At 40.3% G+C, this 16,395-nt stretch overlaps 1 protein-coding gene across 22 annotated transcripts in view; it reads right to left on the bottom strand.

Annotated features, from left to right (window-relative positions):
- The window catches only part of KIAA1217 (KIAA1217 ortholog), a 352,288-nt gene that overhangs the window by 17,739 nt on the left and 318,154 nt on the right, over positions 1 to 16,395 (bottom strand). For all 22 annotated transcript variants that reach the window (XR_010425105.1, XM_064635474.1, XM_064635506.1 and 19 more), the window contains 4 exons: positions 15,130 to 15,290; positions 8,463 to 8,638; positions 1,665 to 1,795; positions 1,272 to 1,419 (listed from right to left, as the gene is read on the bottom strand). Coding sequence is in view for 21 of the 22 variants with exons in the window: in XM_064635474.1 (XP_064491544.1) it covers positions 1,272 to 1,419; positions 1,665 to 1,795; positions 8,463 to 8,638; positions 15,130 to 15,290 (616 nt within the window). In the remaining variant the exon portion in view is untranslated. The remainder of the gene's footprint in view (positions 1 to 1,271; positions 1,420 to 1,664; positions 1,796 to 8,462; positions 8,639 to 15,129; positions 15,291 to 16,395) is intronic.

The following is a 16,395-nucleotide window of genomic DNA, read 5'->3' as shown; positions in this document are numbered from 1 at the left end:
GTTACACATAATGTGAGGTAGTAGTCTGGCATATTGCCAAAACAGAGCCTTCAAATGAAGGTTCTATATCAAATGATACTCCACAAAGGTCTTGTCTGTCAAGAGTGTGGGGTAGGATGAGCTGAGGATGTAAAGAGGCAACTATTTCTGGCATCTAGCTGTGAAATGAGTGAGCTTCCGAGTGTGGAGAGCCATCAAATGCCATCAGTTTTTCCATTACTGAAACAGACTTTAAGAAGCTTAGTATGTAATTTTGCTACAAAAAATGACTTTCAAGTCAACCTTGGCATGCATAACTTATTGTTCTATTTTTCTTTCCAAGCAGGACAAGACAGGAAATAACTGTAGTAATTTTTAAGAAAAGGAAACTAATGTGAAAGGATATAGATGTTTATCTGCATGGAAAAAATAAGTAATGGCTCTTAGAAGACCTGTTACATAACCCATTTGATCCATCTGCCAGTACTGGCAAATCCATTTTACATATGCTCCAGGATACATGGAAACGATGACAACCCTACATTCCTTAGAATAACGGTAGTGACAATAGTCTTAGGATTTACATTTTCTTGTAACTGATGTAAAATTGAGACCACCACCACCAACAGTTTTGAGTAGGAACTAAATTCAATGCCTACTGAGTCATATAAATCAGCAGTCATTTACTGCTCATATATTGTGACAAACACAGCTAAACACTGGCACTTAGTGGACATAAGTTTTATCTAATATTTCAACTTTCTCTCATGCATCTTCCTTGTAAAGACGAGAATAAAGAATTTGCATTAATTCAGAAGTGTATTGTAAATAATTTCTTTCTTTTAGAAGGCTTAGGATACCTTTACCCCTTAGACTCTTTTCTTGTTTAATTTCTTACTGTTACATTTTAGGGGATGCATGTTTCAGTGTCAGAGAATATTTCAGTTAGCTTAAAAAGCTGTAAATGCCTAGAGTTAATTAGCTCACATATGGGACTGTTGCACTCTCTAAGTTTTCTCATCCAAGTACTTCCCAAACCTGGTAGTGCTGAGTTGAGAGGGAACTAGTTTCAATTGTAAGATTTCAATGACTGAGGCTGTTGGTCAGAACAGAAACACTGCACAGAGCACAGGAATTTCCCTTGAGAGGGCTCTAGGAGTAATTTATAAATACTGCAAGCAAGCTGAATTTCTAAGAATTGCCTGGGGAGAGGGAGAGGACACAAACCCAAAAGCTGTTCCAGCCTTGCTTGAGGAAATTCTTTAGGTATGAAGGAAAAAAAAACCCCTCACCTCCTGAGTATAGTAAGGATATCGGTCATGCTGCGCACACGTTTCAGCAAACTGTCTAGCTTGTGTGGCTCTTCCTTTAGGAACCTCACAGCTTCTACCTCAATTCGGAGGATCGCACGCATTTTATTCTGCAATGTCGGGAACTCTCCTGCAAAGAAAACAACTGTGAAGCCGAAGAGGGAATGATAAAAGCCCTGGGGAGTAATGGATGATTGGGTGAATGTCAATCAGTCAAGCATCTAGCTCTCTCCAGGGGCCATGCAGCAAGCTCCCTAATCCCAACTCCAAATCTTTCCGGAAGTAAAAGTTAATGCCCCCAGATCAAAGGCAAAACTGGTCTCATCCACTGTGGTTAAAAGAAAAGAAACACAAGTAAAAAGGAAAAGTACATACCTTTCAGAGTAGCAACAGCTTCTCCCACTTGACGCAAAAGAAAGGCTCCATCTTCAACATCTTTCAGTGTAACTGTCTTGCTGGAAGCAGCAGAATCCTTCTTCAGGTCTTCAACAAATGCCTCCAGCTCACTGGCAAAAGAAAAAGTGGACATAACATTTAAGCAAGACTTTCGCATTACAAGCAAATATATGTAAACGAATGGAGTAAACAGAGCCAGAAACCTCAACTGTGGCATCTTTAAATCTGACAACACAGTCTAAAAAACCAGCACCTCCCCTGAACAAGGGGAGGTGAGAATGCTGGACACTCACAGCATAGGAACAGGCTTGTAACTAGCCCAAGTCATTGGTTTCTCTGACAGGCTGCAGATGTGCAGAGCACACTGACCTCAGGGCAGCTGTGCTACAAAGGGCAGGTGGGGTGGTAGAACACATCAAACAGCCAGCCCTCTGGGGATGCAAACCCTTGAAGGGTATAGACACTCTTACCACAACATCCCGTACTGGTTTGCACCTTGTGTTTTCTCATTGCCGAGGACACACAAAGGAATGGCCAACAGTTGAGCAACGACCCAAAACCTGGCACCAAAGGCCCCTTTGTGCAACCTTGTTTATCTGCCAGGTCCGGGTAGACAGGATACAGGATCCTGTTTCTATGAACAGCCTGACTGAAACAGCAAGTGTGCATTGTGTGCAGCTCTCGCTCAGCACCTCCATTTAAGAATGAGTCACTTCAGATGTTTTTTCCATCCATTGCCATGCTATGCTTCCTCCAGCTCCATCCGGTGCTCCCTCATCACCTTTTCCAATATTTTTCCCCGTGTTTCCATACTTCACATAAAATTTTGCAATCCTTCAGACACAAAAACTCTGCTTTTGCTTGAGGGGGAGCCACTTCTTTCCATTCAAGGTTGAAACAACTGGAGTTTCCACACAGATCCTTAAAATTTTCTCAACAAAAACTCCCTGAGATGCATGATGTGCAACTACACAAACACCCATGCAAATACCTCAAAAAGATTATCTTTTGAATATTCTAAGAGAAATTCACCTCTATTAAGATACCAGGAATATTCTAGGAAGCAGTTTAATTGCATGTTAAAAACAATGCAAAGGAAACTCTGAGATGACAAATTGGCTAATCGTTTTAACCTAATCTTGGGCCTCATTTTTCACATCCACTCGGGTATCAGGTTTGCAACTGCTGTAAGAGAACCAAGGTATGAGCTGATTGCCTGAAAAGGGGTAGGAGAAGCCTGCCCCCTGCACCAACTGAAAGTCTTGCATTTCCACATATTTCCCTTGCGCCAGCACTGCCACAGAAAACCAGCCATTTTCCCAGACCCGTCTCAGTGACATGGGGAAGAAAAGCAGGTGGCCAGTAATGGGATAAAAAGGAGAAAATTCCTTACAGCACTACTCCACATGTAAGTCAATTTAAATTGGGAGCACAGTCACATGGAACAATACATGAAATTACAATAGTACTTCTGATACACAGAGAAACAGAAGTAGTATCAGGATCTGAACAGTAAGTGCACAGAGCAAAGAGTTAATTTCAATCGAAAGACTAACTTTAGAAACTATAAAATAATTTTGAATTAAGAATCATAAGTTGCTTCTGAACAGATCACAAACAAGAGAAGGTAAATGACCCTGTTCCCACTTTAAGACCACTTCTCCCAGAGACTGCCCTGAGAAAGCTGGGAGAGTGCTGATTCCACTAGCACAAGCAGACTGGCAGGAAACAATCCTCTGGACCACACGATGGCAGCAAGGGAACATTTCTAAGGCTATTTTTCCAGTGGAAGAGGCTGCAATAGTGCAGATATCTGCTGTGTCTGTCTGCCTTTGCAATAAAAGGAACAGACACTCTAGGAAGAAGCTGGAAAAAGAATCTGGCTTTCTGTCACTGACTACAATGCAAAGGCTCCTGCTCTGCAGAACAATGCTTAGTCATACATCCTCTCTAGCCTTAATGCCCTGATAGTGGCATTTGGGCTAGGCAGTGCTGCTCTGGGAATCATGGGGTATCCTCCATCCCTTTCCTAGATCAGCACTGGAAAAGCAGCTTCTCAGATATTCCCATCCACCACACAACAAAAAGATAAAGAAAGAAGCTTAGCATTGTTCATGTGTGGAAAGAAGAGAAAGGAAAACATAGAGCAATATTACAATGTTTTGGTTGGTTTATGCTTGTTGGAAACATGGGGATAAAAAAAAGACTTCCGGGTAGCTGACAGTGGCTCACCATCTCCTTTGTTCTTTGAGCAGAAATGGAAGGGTCATCATAAACTCCTTTGATTCCATACAGTGATAATATCAAACAAGACAACAGGTCCTGAAATTACACAGGGGATACCATATTACACTGCTTCATGGTGCTAACTGCAAGGGAAAAGAAACTTCATCCCTCAGGACCCAAAGTCTGAAACAGATCCAGCAGTCTCCAGCATTTCTTTTCTGTAACTAGGGAAACAGCTTCGCTTTATAGACTGACCTGAGCAAATTAAGAAGACATGCACATTAATGCAGTTTTAGAAAGCTAATGTAAAAGAAATTATTTTTTCTGCATCTATGTTCTATGCAGGGGAGCCAAGGCAAACTCCTATGCTGAGATCTTTCTCTAGGCAAAACAGGCATCAGAGGATCTGCCTCAGATTGCAGTATCAGTAGAGCAGGTTACAAAACAAACTGACAAAATTAATAGTAACAAATCACCCAGACCAGATGGTATTTGTCCCGGAGTTCAATAGCAACTCAAGATTGAAACAGTTTAACTATTAATGTTAAACATCTAACTTCTTGATTAAAATTGCTTTGGCACCAGATCAGTGGAAAGCAGAATAGATGAAGCAAATATTTTAAAACGGTATGGTGCTTTCGAGGGAACTGTACTCTGGTGAGACTGACACTTAGACTGGTGTAATTTATAGATATCAAAACAAAGAATGAACAATAAAAAATTAATGGAACAATAGATAAATATGCTATGAAAGATAGGAATTAATGTGGTTTGTGTAAAAAGAAGGTAAGTCTCACAAATCCACAAAGTAACAACAAAAGCATGGGGACAAGCTATAGCCCAAAAGGCTTTCAGCAAGGTATTTGAGCAAAAGCTTTCAAGAATGCAAAGTTGCCATGGGACAAGAGAGGAAACTCTCTCATGGATAAAGTACTGGAAGTAAAGAGAAGAGATTAATGAACAGCTTACTCAATGAATGTACTTTGCTGGTGGGTTCCATAGAGATCACTGCTAGGCTGATGCTTTTCAACATATTATAATTTTAAAAAATCTTAAAAGACTATTATATTATTCAGGGCAATGAAAATAAAAGGTGACTGCAGAGGACTCCAGATAGACCATCTGATACTAACTGACCAGGAAAACACTAAAGATTAACTCCTCGTAAATGGAAAGTAATACTCATGAGGAAAGGAAAAATAAAACCAAAATGAACCCTACCTAAAACCAATAATCTCCCAAAACCCTAAGGTTTTATACACAGTAATGAACTTTGAACTGATAATCATTCATTGCGAGATGTTGGATTTTTAACGTAAAGCTCATGTGGAATACAAGGACAGGAAGGTCACACCTCACCACTGCACAAAGTCAAGGTCTGCCTGCATCTGACACAGCTCTTTCAGGGCTCTCCTGTCTCCCCATTCCCATGTCACTCGTGCCAAAAGGTATGACTGGGGGAAAAGGGAGTGGAAAGGGAGGGGGGTGGTCTATAACATCATGACTAGCAGGGCGAGGGTGAATATTCTGCTGTGCATGATTTAAGAGTTTGGGGATTGATTGACAGATGAAAGATTCAAAAAACAAACAAAAAAAGATCCTTTATACCAAAAGAAGGATTACTCTGTAGAATTCACTGCACCTAGATGCTGTACACAACAAAGCTTACAAAAATTTCTAAAAATTCATAAGTCCATGAAAAGTAAGCAATCCACACAGAGCTCTTTTGCATGGGAAGATACTGTCTCTGACTTGGAAAATCACAGAATCACAGAATTCTGAGGGTTGGAAGGGACCTCTGGAGATCATCCAGTACAAACCCTCTGCCAAGGCAGGGTCACCTAGAGCAGGTTACACAGAGTAACCTTAACTACAAGTCATTAAAAGCAAGGTGTGCTCTGTGAACTTTGACATGTTCTACCCTTTCCCAAATATCTAGTGTGAGTAGCTCTCCAAAATTGCTAAATGAAGTTTTGTTTTCATTCAGCATGGTTATTCTTATATAAAAAAATCTGATACTTTTCCTTACAAAGTATAAATTGTAGGTTACTCTGCATCATAATCCATTAGACAGATTGGATGTGGCCATGATTTAAATACTGTACTTATAAACCCCTTCTAATAAAGTGCTTAAAATAATCTACAACATACAGAATTCACATCTGTAACATGCTTGTCATGACATAAATGCTTCATCAGTCAATGTGTCATAGCATCATAATTTGTCCTTTGTCTGGTAAGTTTTAAATTGAGTATCTACAAGTGTTATATATGACATCTCTAATGCTTAATCAAAAGATAAGATAGAAAAAACCTACACAGTTAATTCCAAGTGTGTATTTCCCTGTTACAAGTGTGCATGAACACTATGTTTAACAGATTTCATTAGATATCTCTGAATTGTAATGCTGCTACAGCTGTGACACACATGGGCACACTTCTGTAGGCACCATCATGAATAGCTGCTACACAGAAAGCTTTCTCTGAAATGTACACCAATATTTTTGTTGCTTACAACACGAAACTGCCAGTATTTTTATTTCTTTATTTCAGAGAATTCCAGAATGGTTACAGTTGGAAGGGACCACAGTTGGTTATCTGGTCCAACCTCCCTGCTCAAGCAATAATCTTCAGAATTGCAGAAAGGAGAACTTTTTAAGCTGAGATTTACCACCTCAGAGTAGTAAATACACTTTTCTAAGTGTTGCAGAAATCCTTAAGCTTTGGTGTGTTGCATGAAGACAGTATACTAATTTAGTCCTATGATTTAGGAAAGGTCAACAGGGCAACAACTGAAATACTAAGAAATGACAATTTTTTTGCCCTTTTGCTTTGCATTTGTTTATACATCTGCACTGGGATCAGCTTAATGGTAAGTGCCTACATAGAATATTGGCCTTTTTCTCAATATTGCCAGCAACGTTTGATGTGTAATTTTGTGCTGTATGCTCCTCATTATTAACAGCCATCAGCTGTTGAAATTAAAGCACTGTTGTCAGATGTGCTTTTCTTTTGGGCTCTGATCCTGCAAACAAGCAAATACATGACAAAGGAATCTCATTGGATACAACTGATGAAAAATAATTGTTTGCAAATTAATGTTTGTTTCTAGTATGTCTCTATAGGGGATGAACTAACTTTTGAATGATTTATGACATTTCCCTGTAACTTTAACAAATGAAGCAGCATAGAAGCAGCAGAAACTCTATAAACAGGAAGCATTCCAAAACCTGATGAAACAGAACCATATTGCAATCAATCATATCCTAAAAGAACAGCTGTAACAGCGAATGCCATTGGCACTTGACTTCACTCAGTGTCCATTTTACGAGGCAATGCGATAAACAGCCAGCACATAAATTGTTCTTTCCACAGAGAATAAACAATCTAAGAACTAGGCAATGAGGTACACAGGAATAAAGTGAGGAATAGGAGGGTAATTACTTAAAACTACAACACAATGTTATTTAAGACTACAAATCAGCTGAGAAGATTATATACTGTAGCATGGACTGCTACTGCACATTCAACTTTTCTTCCCAGGAACCATACTCTCCCTTAGTAACACTCTACCTTGTCTTTACATATGCACCTTTTTTATGACAAATTGTATTGATCTGACAACACATTGATCAACAGGAAAGATTTACTCTCCTCAGCTGTCAATAACTGTACTTGATGGCTCTTCAATCATAATTTCCATTGACAAACTGACTAGAAAGTTTTTCTCTATTATGCAGCAATTCTTCAGGTGTGAAATAAATGCAATAATGAGAAATAATTAGTTATGTAACATCTTACAAATGTAAGTGTTAGAACTAGCTAAATTGTTTATTGATTTCAGCTTCATCTTGCCTCCTGCTGACTCTGAACAGAGACTAAAGCAAACAACTTGATCCCACCAGTCTTGGTAGGCCAAAGTTTTTTTGGGAAAAAAAAAAGACTCTTACACAGCAACAAACAAAAGGAAAGCATTTTTATCTGCAGTTAAGTGTATGGAAATTCCAGTGAGTACATTTTAGACAAAGACTGGCATTGCTGACTGCAATTAAACTTCAATCCTCTATTTATGAGCTTCCCCTACCTCTCCCATGCAATATCCAAAGCATTTACTATTGAAATATGATTTTTGTACTTGAAGCCAAACTCATTACCTTCCTTTGCATCCATTTGTTCTTGAGGAAATTCCTCCCTCCTTCCCTAAAGCATAATACATGAAGCTGAAGGGTAGAGCTAGAGAAGAAGGAGGCTTTCAGAATACAAAGGTGGTCATGCCCCTTATAGTCATCAGTCATCTGTCCCTTTGCAGGGGACTTCTGAAGAGGTTGAAACTCTTTGTACTGGTGGGACTTACCCAGGGGGCTGTGCAAAGACAGACTCCCAGTCAGGACCAGCGACACAGTTTTACAGCCAATGTGATACACAGCAAGGAAACACAGCTAAAAGAGCACATACAGGTGCAGTTTCACTGAAAATAGTGGTGAAAGCTACCACTTTGTGGAAGAAAAAGCCAGGCAAAAGCCATAAATTTTAAGAGGTTTCTCAACCCACCATAACTTCTTTACAATCTTTTCTTCCTCGTTGAGGTATTTCTGCCTTTCTTGTTCCACCAGGTTGCGCTGTCGCTGCACAGGATCTTCAAGCCTCTTCACTGTTTCAATCATTTTGCCATTGATCTCCAGCTCTGCTTTCTTCACCATTGCCCTCAGCATCTCCTGGTTCTGCAGCTGTTGCACAAAAGAAATCAACTTCAATTTTTCCTGCTTGACTGACATCCCTGGCAAACGAATACATTTCAGAGCTCAGAAGGTTGGGATAAACAGCCTACAGTGAGCAAATGTTTTTACTTTCTTCTTTCCCTTTTTAACTGTACCTATCTATAAATATTATTCTACGTATTCCACGTATATCTAACTTCCAGCTGCAAGGTGATGAACAAAAGATGTTGGGATCAGTATGTCACCTTCAGTGCATAACTTCTGCAAGGATTGTGGCCCCTTTATTATGCTTGGTTCCATATGAATCGAGAATTAATTACGCCTCACAAGAATGCCGGAAGCTTGACTTCCACTTTGCATGTATCTCATAAGCTTATGCATCACGCTGCCCATACGTGCCTAGTGGATAATCCCACACATTAATGTCATGGCTGGAATGCACTGCTGTTTTCAGAATGGAAATTTTCAGTCTCTCAAGTGGCAGAGGAAGGACTGTGCCACGCAGTGTAATTTGGTACAGACATACAGCTCATCTGCAATACGCAAAACCTTTTTTACCCACCAAAAAAACCCTCTTTTATAATAAGGTAATTTTCTGAGCACTGCAAGGGTCACACCTTCTTACTTGTCTTAGCCTGATGTTAAGTAACTAAAGCATTAATTTTCTTGCTGATATTAAGCTTACAGAGCAAAACACAGCTAAGAAAGCAAACTAGACTGTACTCTTCTGTGGGTAGCCCTAGAGCAGCTATGCCCCACGCTCACACAAACCAAACCTGTTTCAGTCTTTTATGCAAATCAAAAGATTCAAAGTGATAAGCAGGACTCCACTTAGTCACAGCTTTAGGATAGAGGCAACATGAACTCAACTCTGTTAGCGCAGCAGCCATCTCATACTGTGAGATTTTAAAAACACCTGTGTCAACTGGGGGACAAAATTCCAGTTTTAAAACTAGCACTTGAACTGTCAGCTGTCTTCTAAACATCCAGGCTTAACAGCCAAACCACATTTAACACACAAAGTAAAACCAAGACCTAATAGGAAGAACCACAAAAATGGGTTACCTACAAGACAGTATAATGCAGTAAGACTTCTTTTTAACTTGATTTAAGAGAATTCACAAGAATCAGAGAAAAAAAAGGCCTTTGCTGAGGCAATTCTTTCCAACCAGTATGGGCATGAGAGGAGCAAACTCAACCTTACCCTCCCAACTCTTCAGTCCCTATGCTTGATTCTTTCCTCCAGTGACACAACTGTGATGAGAGGAAGGGTAACACCTCACTGCAGGTGTGTGTAGAGGGTGATCTGAGCTGTGACAAGCAGGAGGTGTTAGCCCAAAACTCAGCTGAAGATAAGTGTTAGCAGTTAGGGAAAAAAGGAAGCTGAAAAACATTTGAACAGCACAAATATATAAACATTATCTGGATTATTTTAAAGACAATTTTAAAGTGAATGTGTGTGTTTTTCCCCATTATGGGATTAATGTTTGGATTTGATAAATTAAAACCTCATACTGCAAGGCCAGCAAAACTCTCTGAGACACACACCTCTTTCATCATGTTATATTTTTAAGTAGGAAAACCTAAATGAATGAATAAATGAGTGAATGAGCATGTAACACTTCAGTCACACAGTTTATTCACAGCTCTTTAAAAAGTGGGGAAATTTGACACAGGGAAGTGATTTAGGATATGAGAAACAACCGATCCGAGGTCAGTGAGAAGGTCAGTAACAAAGTTAGACTTAAGTCTCAGGTGTCTAGAATTTCAGTCCTCAATGTTCCTCCGCTGGTAACAGTGACTTCCAGTAAGAGTGAAACTGAGTATGTGTGAGCGTGTGAGGTTGTGAAATGGGCAAGCACATATTTTTTCCTATTATGGGGGCATGTAGGGGATCTATATTTATTGTGGTGATGCCTACAGCTAAGGTGCTTGTCATCTTCATTTATAAAAACCTTGAACAGTACCAGGAAGTTTCAGTCATAAATGTTCATCCATTTCTCATAACAAGATTAGGGAATAAAAAAGTAACGCAGTAATATTTCAAAGAAGCTTGTATGTTGAGGACTCCCAAACCTCAATGTTTGGAGTGAGGCCCTGAAGTCTGGGAAATTACTCATCTTGGTATGAAAGACGGTTTTGCCATTTCTACAAAAATCCACGCAATACTTGGCTAGTTACAGAAAACCCAGGTTTGCTCATGCTTGGGAAAATGGGACAGATAACAAGAAAGGAGAAAAACATACGGGTACAGAGAGGCAAAAGAACCAGGGAAGAGGAGCAATTGTGGCCGAGTCTCCAGCCATAGGACAGCATGAGGCAGAGCAAGCAGAAGCAGAGGGGAAGAGCTGTGGCTCAGAAGGCAGTCTCTGGCCATTACAGCACATCTACCTCCATGTTCTGGAACTGAACTTGATTCTTACCTTTCTTCTTCCAGCAGGTATCAGACCTGAGATGCCCTGGCTAACTGCATACCCCATTTGTCCCTCTGACCACCTCTGCCATTTACTTCGCCGTCTCAAGTAGAAGAAATTTATGGATCTGTGAGAGTTATTCTGGTTCCACAGAGTAGAACTTTTTGTACTTCAAGCTTGCTCAAGAGCAAGTCAAATAAACAATCTTAGACATTCATACTTGAAAAGAAACTTTGTTAAAACTGTACTCAAGTTCCAAGGGCAAGTGCCCAAAAGTAAGGAAATGCAATGCAGGCTTTCCTGTCACCACCAAATGGCAATTTCTTGCTAATTAGAGTTGACTTACAACTGCAAGCAGCAATCAAACAGAAAGAAATTTAACATGCTTTTCTAGTATTCTAGCATCCTCTCCTACATTCATTACCCTTGGCTCTCACTCCCAGCCTCACTAATCTCTCCAGTACCTACCTTGTCCCTCTTCTTCAGCTACTGCTCCAGCCATTATTTGTCACTGCCCTCACACAAGTACTCCAGCACTGCCTCTGGCACCCACTTCAAGAATAATCTGATAACCAGTTCAGTTCACTTTGAACCAATTATTATTATCTATGAGACAGGTAACTGGAAAACCAAGGATGAGTTCATGGCCCTGCTCCTCACTAGGAGACAAGCGTGACTTGTCCAGCGGAAGCCTCCCAGGCCCTTCTGGGAGAGGCTTCTGGGCCACTCACCTCCCCATGCACTACAGTGCACAGCCACAAATAGGACCTGACTACCTGCAGCTCAGGACCTCTGCAGAACCCAAGTACCTAGTTCCTGAAGTTTGTTACCATACACTGATTAAACTCCAGTTCTATAATGCAGCTTAAAATATATCTGAATTTCTAATTCAAAGTTACACTTGTGAGACTGAGTATCATATACCACCTTATATGGTCATATACCACATATACAGACAATTTTGTTATTACTTTTTCTGTCCTTTCTTCAGCACTCACTTCCCTGCAAACAATGCACTGAGTAAAGGAAAAGCATGCATGCATACACATTCCTAATGCTGAACCTTAAATCATATCTGTGCTCCCTTAAAATGTTTTCAACTAAAGAAAATAAGGAGTAGACAAAAAAAATTCAATGTATGTAGCGGCTCATGTACATATAACCTAATTATATATACCACGTACATGTACTTTGAGGCTTGGTTTAAACCTACTACTAAGAGTTCTCATTGTCTGTGATTGCAGAATGAACAACCCCACTAAAATCATCATGGGCTCCAATCTTACCAACAACACATTTATCCAGGACACAGGCTGGGTTACAGCCTACCTCTGGCAATGAGGAAAACTCCACAGAAGCATGGAACTAGTCCTTCTTGAATGTCTCTGAGAATCAGAGTGCTTAAGGAAGAAGCAAGTGGAGTAGCAAGGAGAGTATCTAAATTCTAGCAAGAGCCATCAGGCAAATGTCTTTATGTCAAGAATCTCTGTTTAATATCCAACCACAGACTGAGTCTTAACTTTCTGTTTGCATCTGGTAACATATATTTAACTGGTGTGTGAATCAATACATCTGGATCAACTGCTACTGGATATGGTTTAAAAAGAAGATTTTGCTGGCACAAAGGCTACAGGAATCAATGGGTCTTTTCCATCATGTGTTTCTCTGATCCTATAAAGAAAATTAATAGGAACTTACAGTGATAACATCAATTGCATATAGAACAATAGACAGTATTAAATATAGTTTTGTGTCCTGTTCCTGTTTCTTAGTTGTCCTGCCAACTTTTGTGCCTGTGCAATCATCTTTTTCTTTTCTTTTTGGTGTTTCTTCTAGTGTGTCACTGTATGAAAAATTCACACAAACGGGAACGAACTGACTGCCAACCCAGGAGAAACAGTGAAAGTGAAAAATATGAAGTACTGTCAAACATACAATGCAAACTATCTAGGTAAACAGAAAAATACTTTTTCTCTTTTACTTATAATAATTTTTGAAAAAACATAGCACAAAATTTTTCATTAGAAATGTGATATTTTAACACTATCTGTTTTACTTGCTGCCCTATCAACTGTGAGCTCTTTTTCAACATAATTCAGGAAAGCCATGACGAAAACTCACTCTCATGAATATAATTCATGTGTAACATGCCAAAACTTCCCTTGAGCTACACATTCTTCCATGTGACTATCACAAATTTCTTAACTTCCTGCTAGTTCAATGCACCAAGTTTCTGTAATTTCTGAATTAAGGGAAGCAAGCCAGAGTTAATGAGCACATTCGGGATATGTCTTTTTTCCCTTCTCAAGACTTCCTTGGCAGCACTGATTTGTGCAGATGGTATGAGTTTCTTCACTCCTGCGTGCCACACTGCTATAGCTGATCAAAAGCAAGGCTTCTGCCCCGGGCAGGGCCATGGGGACAAAGTGCAGCTGGGGAAATGCCACCTCCTTGGTGAGCAGGCCCTGTGAGAACTATGTGCTCACTGCCTCCAGCACAGCACTGCAGGCTCCAGCCCACTTTTCAAGGCCACATGGTAAGCACAGCTGGTGGCCAGACCACAGGCATTTGCCAAGAGCTGCATTTGGCACATGGGGCTGCAGAAGGACAGAGGGGCTGCAGCGGTTTGCGGCACAAATGTGGAAGAATATGCACATACACATAATGTGCTAGAGCAGAGATCCTTGGCACTAATTCAAGACCAGTGTCTTCAAATTAGATGGGGAACATGGTGGCTGGCACCTAGGCAGCACTGCTGAGAATAGTTTTTGCAAGATACATTTGCTATAGAAACATACTCATCCTAAACTGAAAGTTTAAATGCATGGGAGCTTATGACAGGCAGAAGTCACCTGGTCGACACAACTCTTTGCTCCAAACACCTTCTGTCATCTCTTCATTCTAAGCAAACTGAGCACAGGGCCTTGTCACAGCATCTTTAGTCAGCCACATTTTCCTATCCTGATGCTTACCTCAGCCTTTTGCTCCCTTGCTCTATGACTGGTTCATAATTCAATCTCCTTTAGATAAGGAGGTGAAAGCAAAACATCCTCTGAATTCTGATCTGTATTATCATTTTCTTCTGAATTAATCAGCAAATCAAACATGATTGACACAGTACCATTCAAAACCACCTTGGCTGTAAAAGCAGTAGCTGCAGCCCTACAATATCAAACATGTGATGTCACTTTCTGGGCAAGGAGGACTGGCAGAGTATTGAAGTCCACTCTGTCTTACAAGAAAGTGCTTTGGCTCCTTTTCCATGTTCTGGGACAAGACACAGTGCTCTTCAGTTTCCAATTAAGTGAAGAGCTGAAGACCTGTACAGTTGCATATGCTTATTTTCACAGTGTCTGAGATGAACATCGTATATTTATATATGCAGCAGGACTGTACGTGCCAACATAGTATTTTTGTTAACTCTTCAATGCCCATATAGTTTCTTGCAGGTTTTGAGGTGTTGATGTGTATTAAGAAGGTACTGCTAAAATGTGAATGTAAGCAGGGCACAACAAACAGAAGCAACTTTTGAAATATCTTTTTCCCTTACTGTTCAAGTTGGCTATTCTTCTGGATTCTGTAAATATAGGACTCAAACTCTGGCTTAATGCATGTCTACTGATCCTCAGCTACATTTGGGTTTCCTGACATCAAAGCTGTTTATTCAGGAATTTTAAAACTGTCTCAACTGTAAATAGTATGAAGCAGGAACATGGTTCTTCCGACATGTTTATACAGCACATAGCATAGCAGGGTCCAAACTGTAATCACAGATTTGATATTACTGTAATATAAATAGTGCTTTAATGTCCAGAGTCATCAAACAAAGCTAGAAATTAATTTTTTTTCTCAATATCCAAGCAGTAGTAGTTTAACTGAGCTAATACCCATACTTCTACTCAAGCTAGAACTTTTTGTGTCTTCATTACTTGGGTCTGCTCTTTGCTAGAACTCTGCTACTGAGAATCACTTATACAAAAAGTAAAAGACAGAGAAAATGAGAGAGAGGGAGGGAGGGAAGGAGAAAGGAAAAAGGCATTTGCTGACAACCCACCTTTTTTCCCAGCATTACCCAGATAAGCATACCTGTAGCTGCTTCATCTGATGCAGCTGCAGCCGCAGGTCTGACACGTTGCGTTTCATACCATGCAGGCTGACTTGCATTGATAGGGCTCCAGCAGGGTGATGGATGACAGCTGACTCCACAGTTGCCAGTGCATTCTTCCCCCCAGACATGTTAGAAACACCTGAAATAAGCAGCAGTACAGGCTGAGCTCGTGCAGAGAACATGCAAACATGATCCTTCCTCTGCCCACTGAATCCACACATATTTCACACACATGGACAAGGAAATGACATATGCCAATGCTCAGTATTAACAGGGGGCTGGCATCTCCTTATCCAATATATTTTGAGGGAAGTCTGTACAATATCAGAGTGTATGTGTGCTCGAACTTCAGTTGTATCAGAGCATTGCATTACCCCAAGACTGCTTTCCACCACATATAGTGGACATAGGATAATAAAATACAACTGCAGATTACACAAAACAGCAGAAAATCAAATTGGTGCTGCAAGTCACTTCAGGATTAGCCTCCCAGGACACATCTGAGACCGAGTTGATGCAAATATATAGGACTCTTGAACCACATATTTGTTGCTTAATCATCACAGGAAAGAGATTCAGTTGAGCTGTCAAATGTGGAGAAAAGGCTTCTATAGAAAATGTTGCTTCACTGCTTAAGGGACAATTGCATTATTTCTAGCAGGTGTCTCCAACAGTGGCCATATAAAACCAGATAATTAAAATGAAGGTGTGGCAGAGGCTCTCCAGCTGTGTTGCATCCACCCACTCCCTTTTAGTTTGTCAGAAAGGAGTACAGCATAACACAAGGAAGTGAGCTGAGCCACACTGAAAAAAACCATCAGTGTCCTCACAACACTTTCTCTGTTAAAGTATGCTTTTCCTCTAAACAGCATTAATATCAAGCTTGCTCTTTTCAGTCTCAAGTACTTGGGAAGAAACATTGTATACAGATACCAGCATATTCCAATTCATCAGCTAATAGTCATGTAACAGCTTCCTCTCTCAATTTGCACTTACACACCCATATTCTTCAAATTTTTTTTCTAATGTGTCCCTCCCCACCACTCCCCTCCCAACTGCCAGCAGACAAAATGGCAGTCTGTCAGTAGGATACTTCATTTTTTAAGTCCAGCACAAGAAGGACATTGAGGTGCTGGAGCACATTCAGAGAAGGGCAACGAAGCTCGTAAAGGGTATGGAGCACAATTCTTATGAGAAGTGCCTGAGGGAGCTGGGGTTGTTCAGCCTGGAGAAAAGAAGGTTCA

This window comes from Pseudopipra pipra, chromosome 1 (assembly GCF_036250125.1).
Source record: "Pseudopipra pipra isolate bDixPip1 chromosome 1, bDixPip1.hap1, whole genome shotgun sequence".
In the NCBI taxonomy this organism is placed as follows: domain Eukaryota; kingdom Metazoa; phylum Chordata; class Aves; order Passeriformes; family Pipridae; genus Pseudopipra; species Pseudopipra pipra.
The sequence above is the reverse complement of the archived record's forward strand: the minus strand, read 5'-3'. Positions and strand labels throughout refer to the sequence as shown.